Source organism: Aulonocara sp. 'chitande type north' Nkhata Bay, linkage group LG18 (genome assembly GCF_057382095.1).
Source record: "Aulonocara sp. 'chitande type north' Nkhata Bay isolate Kocher_YH1m ecotype deep benthic linkage group LG18, A_spYH_male_GT1.1, whole genome shotgun sequence".
Lineage (NCBI taxonomy): Eukaryota > Metazoa > Chordata > Actinopteri > Cichliformes > Cichlidae > Aulonocara > Aulonocara sp. 'chitande type north' Nkhata Bay.
Window position 1 is genome coordinate 18723656 of NC_141361.1, and position 9075 is coordinate 18732730.

Here is a 9075-nt window from a genome sequence, read left to right on the forward strand (position 1 = left end):
TATCACAACTACATTTTATTTTGGGAAGTAAACAAAACAACCCCCGATAATTTTAAAAAACATGTTTAATGATTATAACGTTAATGCCAATTTTGGATTTCAGTGGCAACAAGAGCTGCCTTCTTCCACATCAAAAAGGCCATACGTCAAGAACCCTCTGAGAGCTCGAAACAATGCTTCCCCACATTCAATATGGATAAACTGAGCCTCGGCTTCTCAAATACACATACTTGACAGGCTGTGATCTGTCCCCTGTGCAGCTGAGCAGCCTCTGTGATGCTAATGTATTCTCTAGCACTTGAAGTTATTGAACAGTACTGTTTTCTTAATTTGATTACTATTCCTGACATTTAATGACACATTTGAAGTTGTAACTACTGTTTGTTTGTTTCCATACCACACACTAGCTCAGTCGGTCAAGCATTAACACCCAGACACCCTATGCGGACAGACTGCTATCTGAAATTTGAGCTAAAGGCAGAACACCCTCTTACTTTGTGCACTTCACAGATAGCGAGCATATAATGCTTACTTTGTTTCTCCAAGGGAAAAAAAGACACAAAAAAAGGAAAGCGCTGTTCCTGCATTATCAGTAACTGAAACCTGAGTTTCTACTTTACTTTCTCCTCTGTTTATGTGAAGCATGAATGAACCTTTGTCAGTCAACCACAGAGAAACCTGTTGTATCCCTTCTATGCAGAAACACTCCTGTCGGGTTGGAAAACCCTGAAGCTAATGCTTACATTTTAACGTCTCTACCTGTGGCATGTTTTAGTTGACATGCAAATATGCAGTTAATTTGTTGGTGATCACCAAGCCATATGCTTAAAACACATTATTGGGAAAAAAAAGTTTTTAACTTTGAAGAATTGCTTTACATACACTGTCTCTTTCAATTAACAAACTATGTAGAAATATTATATCAGCTTATGGTCAGATTTAAATAAGGACTTCCATTTATGTTTACTATTGTATAAACATTTTCAAATGTAACCAAAGAATCTGAAACTAAATTGTTTATATATGAAATATATAATAAAATATATTACAAATATGTTTATATAAATAACTTAACAATAACAATGAAATACCAATTAATGCTCATTTTCATTCTATCTGGCAAATAGTATAATTTTGCATATCACATGACATCCAAAAGCTTATAATGTTGTAAAAAGAACAGTTAGGGTGATATGCAAGTAATTTCTGAAACATAGTTCTTAACTTTTTTTTAACTCAAAGATGTACGATAAATCGTGTCATGTGTGAAATCAGAAAGTAAAAAGTGTCAAGCAGATTCTTTTCTGTTTGAGTTTATTGTGATACAAGTTGAAAAACCCCTTAAAATAAAAACATCTTCATTATCCCCGTGGATTAGCACTGCACTGCTATATTCTTACAGCATTTTAGAAAGCAGGTTTAAAAATACAGGTCAGTAGCAAGAACAGCAGCATTAAACTGGCAAGCTCATCCCATCCCATTACACACACACACAGCCACACACACACACAAAATCAATCTGGTAATGATCCCACAAAACACATTTCTTCAGCTTTGGCACTTAGATCTCATGGAATTAATACTTATATATATATATATAAAAAATGCATACTTTCAGGAAAAATATAAAAATAGTGCAACAATTCAAATAGAGGATGTGTTATTTGAGCACACTCAGTATTTATCTAGTTTCTGTACAGCTTCTGAACACATTATGAAGTAGGCGAACGATCTAACAGTTAGCACGACAACTTTAGTCATGGCTAAACAAATATACCAATGTACAAATTAAGCACCTTAAAAATCACAACACACTAAAATAATACATCAGTCTGTGCAATAAATCTAATATTGACAGCCTTTAAAGATAAATGAAAAATCTACAGCCTCTCCCTCTGCGAAAAACCGTGTTCGTTTGAAGACTAATTATATATACATTATATGTTAAAAAATTATCGCTAAGCAGAGAACACTCTTGTGTGGGAATTTTCATTGCAAAAAGGCTTTACTATGATTTATAGCGCTCACGTTGTGTTTTTTTTTGGTGTGGATGTATCTGTTTAGACCTATCTGTTGCGCTTTAATTGAATATCAAGTTCATGCATGTGATTTCTGGCTATTGACTAATTCAGTACCGTAACCACTTAAAAACAGTGCAGCAGTTCCTGCTCCTATAGCAGCTTGGCAGGCTGAATAGACAGGAGATGCAATGATCTGACAGCTATTGCTGCCCAAGGTAAGGGTGTAGACTTGTTTTTACTTTGTGTCCTTTAAAAAGAGAAAGTAAAGTTTACGTAAAACTGGTTTAGGACTAGTTGTTTTACTGCCCCGAAGCCATATTAGTTTTGTACCTGAAAAAATGTAGCACATATAGGTCTGTTAAGTGCACTCAGTGTTTTGTTTTTTTTCCCTCGGTTGGGTTCTAATAACACAAGTCATGTAAGACTGTGTAGAAATGTTACCCTTTTTTTCCTCTCTATAGTCAACACTGTATTGTATTTCCCTGCTGTTGACAGAACTGAATTTTGACATATCATTCAAAACAAATACAAGCTTGGTATAGAAAAAGAGGAGATGTTATTTTAACTAGTTTCAGTTTGAAATTCCAGCCTCTGATGGCTAAGTGCACCTTACAGTCTGTATTACATACTAACTTCTCAGGTCGGTGGATGAGAACCTACAGTATAAGACTTTAGGTCAAGCAGACCAAACTCCAGTTTATAACGCAATTAATAATCTGCATTAATAGAAATACAGCATGTTGATGTACTGTAGTACATTCCAGTCCAGTCAGTATATCATTACATGTCAAAACAGGAGTAATATTTGTAGCGAGGCTACAGAAAATGGTTGCTCTAAGCTCTTGAACTAGACTCCAAATTTCTCTCTGTCACCAAGACCTTTTTCTGCTGCACAACCACTCTCTTGGTCCCATGTGACTTGGGTGTGACTGTCAGCTTAGCTTCCTCATTTGACCCTAGAGAACTGTGCGACCCCACTGAAAAACCCTGAGCTTTCACTGGCACACTTCGGACTTCAAAGCCCTGCTCTGCAGACCTTTGTCCAGTCTGCACAACGCCCTGCGCTAAATGCACACCTTGCTCCCCTCCTGAGGATCCATTCTCCACCACTAATAGTTGTCTAGACCTGGAGATGGTTCCTCGTGAAAGTCCTTGTGCTGCCTGCCCTGTTGCTTCACCCATTCCTCCCTGTCTATCGACAAGTACCACACCCTGGGAACTTTGGAGGCCACCAACTTGCACCAGCCCATGACCTAGCCCAGCTTGGCCTACTGAACCCACTGCCTGCTGCGTGCCTCCTGCCACAAGCATTACTTGGGGCTTGGACTCGACTACGTACATGGGCGTAGCAGCATAGTACATAGCAGGTTGCTGTATGAGCAGTGTCTGACTGGGAATCACTATGTTGTCCTGGACGTGTACATTGGGAAGAGTTGCTGAACTCTGTGCTCTCCCAGTGATACGTTCCTCCTGGATAACGGTAGAAGAGCCGGATGATACATTGGAGGTATTTAGGGTGTTAATATTGACGCGATCCCTGTCCCTGATGGTTTCTGTGTGACTACGGACATGTGTGTGTGTGGATGTGGAAGGCCTGAAAGGAGAGACGGGTCTGACTGGAGTGGAAGAAACTGCCACATCTACAGATTCAGTGACCATGGTTGACCCCTGGCAAATCTCAGCCAGGGTTTTGAATTTAGGCCCGAGGTCATTAAGGAATGCAAGATCATCATCATTTTCAAGAAGGCTGCAGCAGCCTACAGAACCTGCCAGCGACTCTTGTCCCTCATAGTTGTAGATCAGCATACTGTCCTTCACCTGAGGTTGCTGTGCAGCATGATCGGATTTCTGCAAAGAAGTGGGGATGAAAAAGAATATATTACAGCTTCAGACATAATGTCTTTATCTGACCTGAAAGACTGCAATTTCAACTTAACTTAGGGATCACTTACTCTTGAATAGTAGTCCCATAGAAATTCCTCAGATAGAGCTATGCCATCCCATGCCCCACCTCTGTATTGAGAGAAATTCATATCTTGTCTGGCCATCGTTCCTGTATTCAGGAAGTCCATATTCTGTCCACTGGAGTATTTGTACTGGTTGTACAGGTTCATGTTGTCAGCTGTCATATTGGATGTGTATATAGCACTGCCTTTATAGGGCCCTCTTCCACCTGCTCCTCCTCCTAACTCAGCCAGCCCTCCAAAGTATCCATGTCCCTCAAACATGTTGACATCCTTAGTCACTGCACCACCATCAACCTCCACTGGGACATGCATAAGAGGAACCTCCTGCAAGAGAAGTGTGGGATCCAGTCAGATAAATTTGATTATCAAACGTTCAGAGTTGAAGGTGCCTGCACACATCAAAACTACAGTAATACCTTGTCTTCTCCCTGTCCCTCAGTGTGATATGAGATCAGCTGTTGCTTTGTGTCGTATGGAATAGACTTGAAATCGCCGATAGCCGCTGTACTCCCACACAGGCAGAAGAGCAACAGGAGAGGCACCACTGAAAAACAGGCACATTTTCCACTAGATCAAAATAGGCTCGACTGATTAGGTCAAATTAAGTCCAATAATCAATGAATTACTTTAACTGAATAAACAGATTTAACAGGAAAGGAATGTATTTATGAAAAAACCGGCATCTGTGCGTGACACAACTACTCACATTAGTCAGTCTCTCTAGGCCTGCTACAACATGTACGATTAGGCAACCTTTTAAGTGAAAGTATGGAGAACACCCCCCCCCCCCCCCCCCCCCATAAAATAGGAAGAGTAAAATCCTCAAACAAGGGCTCTACTCACAAAGCAGCAGCAGCAGTCCCAGCAACATCAGCAGAATACCCGCAGCTCCAAAAGTTGCAGTCGACGTAGAGCGCGACACACAGGATTTGGTGTTTTTATTGCAGGTACATACAGTCAAATCTATTATCTGAGCATCAGCACATGACTTTCCCTGCTGGTCTGTGATCTTCAGTGTCACTTTGTGGACGCCAGGCCACACATAGTTTTCTTCTCGCAGAATGACTGTAGTTTCTGAAGAAATAAATTAGTAAATTAAGAAAAAAATACTGCACAAAGTGTTTACTTTTTGTCTTGCAATGTGTAAGGAAGTGCACATGGATAACACTCAAAATAAATGCTTAAAAAAATAGCAAGAAACAATTTTTTTTCTAAAACACAATATACAATTTGTCCATAAATGCCTTTACTCTCAAAGGAAGCTCAGACGGTTGATCTAACAAGCGTTTGCTGGATTTTGCCGTACAGTGATTGTTTACATGGCATTACCATTAAAATGCTCCACTCTCCACTTCCCTGTGGTGCTCTCTTCAACCACAGTAAATTCAAATGGTGATGAATTGGGGAAGTGGTCTTCATCTACAGCAGTGACATAGATCACGCTATCCTGAAGGCACATGGTCTGAGTTTTAGAGGTCAGTCTTGGGCAGTGATCATTGAAGTCCTCCACCTGAATAGCTATGGTCCCCGTAGCAGTTTTTGAGGGCAGATCTGAAAGCCAGTGGAATGTAAGATCAATATTAATCTGTTGGGTACGATATTACTCCTGATTAGACTGATGTTTGCTGCCGTGTTAACAGAACTCACCATTGCTGATGCATATAATTTCTGCGTAATATGTTCCATTGATCAAGTGCACGGACTCTCGGTCAGGGAGTTTACTCAGCCTGATGTCTGCTGTCTTTTCATCGATAATCAACCAGTTGTCAATGTCACGGTGTTTGGCATACCTTGAAGAACACACGTAAATTAATGTAAGAACAAAAATAAACTTTTCATATTCAGTGTAAGAATCGGTTGATATATGCGCAGGCGACACTTTCAGTTTAACTGTACCTCACGTTGGTGGCAATCTTTTGTGTGTCAGTGTCAATAGCAGCGTAATTAGTTATGATTTTGCTGAGGGAGGTGGATGTGTACTCCTCTGAGACAGTCACCACTTTTACACTTGGTTGGAAACGAGGTCCCTCCTTCTGATTGACCACATTAATTGTGACTGGGTAGGTTTTGATACCTGTTGCCCCTGTCACAGACTGACTGCTGCCAAAATTATACGCTGCTTTGTTGGAAACCATGACACGCAAGTTCATCACCTTCAGTTCCTCATAGTCGAGAGCCTGTATATAAAAGGGTAATCCATGAATTTTGACTCTTCTGGTCGAAACACATTTTTCCTTTTACCTCTAATTTACACAGCACTCTTTACCTTCCGAACCATGATAATTCCCTCATTGGTTTTTTCATCCGTAGTGATATCGAAATAACCTCCCTCATTGCCTGAAACAATTTGGAAAACAGCCAGCCAGTTGTCTGTGTGAATTAGGTCCATATCAATGGCTTTTATCCTCATAACTTCCACACCGACAGTGTTCTCTTCAATACGCCCTTCATACTGCAAATAAAGTGCACATGAACAACAACTGTTTTTGAAAAAAGCTTACTGTTGACCACTATGAAAACAAAAAACAAGAAAAACTTTACACAAGAATAGATGGGCTGGATGTGGTAAAGGTGGAAGACCTACTATTTCTTTTTCCAGCGTTGGAATGTTGTCATTTATGTCGAGAAGTCGGATCTCAACTTCTCCAGTTGACGTTAGTCCTCCTGGGCGTCCATTTAAATCACAGACTTTAATCATTAACTTATATGTATCTTGTTTCTAAAAACAAAAGTTAGAAATGATTATTTCACAGATGAATATGTTGGAATATGTACATGCAGTGTGGTGAATAAAATTTGACTAATTTCTTACAAATTACGTTTATAATATGAGGTCGTACTATAACGATGAACTTGGGGGCTGTGACAAAATCTACATACTATTACTGATTTGACTACAGTCTTGTGAGTTGCAAGCTTTTCCATTAAATAATTGTAGAGGCACAAGATGATTTTCACAATACCTAAAAGGTCATAAATGAGCTCACCTCCCGATCCAGTGAGGTACTTTGAACCATGAGCTCTCCAGTGCGAGAGTTCATCCAGAACAACCCAGCTGTGTTAGCCTGCTCAACAATGCTGTATGAGAGCTGGGCATTCTCTGTTCTCTCATCATCGGCATCAGTAGCGATTATTTTCATGATAACAACACCTAGGAAATCGAAGGTAAATGAAAAATAGCAACTCCGGTAAATGAATTCAGTTAAGGACAGGATTGTTTTTGTGATCCATCAAATAAAAAAAGACACAAACAAATCTTAACATACCTGATCGACTAGATTCATTGACATATCCAAATTGCTGTAATTGAATGACTGGCGCGTTGTCATTCTCATCATCAACGGTGATATTAAGGTCAATGTAGTTTTCAGCCTGGGTCCCATTGGTGTATCTTGCCACACCTCTTAACTATAAAGCACAACTGTATTAAAAACTGATTCACTTTGTAACTCATGGCTCTTTATAAAGAGGATTTGACTCTTACACGATAGAAGGCAATCTCCTCTCGATCCAGAATGGAATAGACTCTCAAACAGCCGGTGCTATGGTTAATACGAAATCTACCAATAGGGTCCTGGTCAGCGCCAGGCCCTGTTATATAGTAGAGCATCTTCGCATACTCGTCCTTATCAGAGCGAATCTGAAATTCAGATACACAAACAGAATGAATCCATCTGGAAGGCCAAAACCTTCAGTTAACAACGTAAGAAAACATTTACTGAACATATTATACCATATATTTAAAAAGTTGTATTTTTAAAATCATAATTATAGTAGAATATATTTATGATAAATATAAGCATGACAAATATTGCAGGTTCTCATTCAGACTGCTTTGAGACCATCTGTGCATACATCAGTTAAACTCTGCCGTTACTTAACATTAGTAGGTGAGTTATGAAGATTAATACACTTTAGAACAATAAACAGGGTTGTGTAAAAAAAAAGCAGCACACAAAGCAGTATCTGTCATTTGTCTCTGTGTCTGAACTGACTCATTATGAACATGGCAGTCTGCCAGTGTCTGCCTCTGAAGCAACTCTCACATATGCTTGTTAAAGGCAAGTAAGTGAAAAGCAAAGGTGGCTGAAGGACATGCAGCTTTTGAAAATGATTTGTTTCACACAGTAAAATACATTAAAACACATTAAACTGTTGCTTTGCCAGCATAAAAAAATATATTTGTATGACTGTGGAAAATAATATACATATAAATATGTATATTTATATTTGTAAGATGAAAAACATTAATTTTACAATGGAATTCTTCAGAAAATAAATACACACTCTAGCAATGCAATCAAGGCCGGTGTAATCATAGTTCTCAATTAGCTTTCGGGGCGGTGCGATCCAGTGTCTCTTCTGCCTGTGCAGCAGTCGTCCATTTCCTTCTGCTCCCACAGGAACAAGCTGCAAATGAACAAAAAGCGAGGAAAAGGGACATTATTATACAAATCTATCTATCTATCTATCTATCTATCTATCTATCTATCTATCTATCTATCTATCTATCTATCTAATGTGAAGTCCACCCCACTTGCTGCACATTATTCCCACTGTGTTATGATGTAGCAGAATATCTAATAATGAATCATTACGTCTGCCTTACAAGTGGACCTGATTAAGACTTTGTTCCCCGAAACTTTCCTCCCACGTCCCGTATGGCGAAATAAACCAAATGAACTGTCCTGTGACTTTCGAATAAAAGTGATGAAAACGCTTCTCTTTTTTTCTTTCTCTTTTTTAACAGGAAGATTAAGGACATATCATCTTCGGCATCTTTAGCGCTCACATACACACCACAAGCCAGAGCCACACCTGTATAGATCCGCTTTTCTCCATTCGACACTAAATGCGTAGCAATACATTGCACGTACTGAATGTGTTACTTACAGCTTGAAAGAACGCCAGGAGAATAAAAATGCTGCTTTTCAGTAGTGATCCCATCGCGTCTAGAAATAAAACAAAACGTTGTCAATCCTCGAGTAAGAGTTCGGCTTCAGTTTGACTGCATCTGCAGCCTATTGTTAACTGCGTTTACACTTTGACCGTCCGAGGGGTAGGACGAAGTTTTACAGCGCTGGGCG

The 9075-nt window shown here is 39.5% G+C and overlaps 1 protein-coding gene across 1 annotated transcript; it reads right to left on the bottom strand.

The window, feature by feature from the left end:
* Positions 1-1297: 1297 nt before the first annotated feature.
* On the bottom strand, positions 1298-9075 carry dsg2l (desmoglein 2 like). The gene is made up of 14 exons (XM_086271408.1): positions 8882-9075; positions 8276-8398; positions 7473-7628; positions 7255-7396; positions 6976-7139; positions 6573-6707; positions 6255-6440; positions 5885-6165; positions 5636-5778; positions 5318-5539; positions 4832-5062; positions 4405-4532; positions 3974-4312; positions 1298-3869 (listed from the first exon to the last, which is right to left on the bottom strand). The coding sequence occupies exons 1-14, from the start codon at positions 8933-8935 to the stop codon at positions 2856-2858; spliced, it is 3318 nt and encodes a 1105-aa protein (XP_086127534.1). The 5' UTR covers positions 8936-9075; the 3' UTR covers positions 1298-2855.

What these genes read in the sequence shown, in the direction of transcription:
- dsg2l (XM_086271408.1), bottom strand. Translation starts at nt 8,935, where the DNA reads ATGGGATCACTACTGAAAAGCAGCATTTTTATTCTCCTGGCGTTCTTT. An exon ending in AAGATTGCCACCAACGTGAG is followed by an intron (nt 5,779 to 5,884) that starts GTACAGTTAAAC and finishes GTGTTCTTCAAG; the next exon opens with GTATGCCAAACACCGTGACA. An exon ending in AATTATATGCATCAGCAATG is followed by an intron (nt 5,540 to 5,635) that starts GTGAGTTCTGTT and finishes ACTGGCTTTCAG; the next exon opens with ATCTGCCCTCAAAAACTGCT.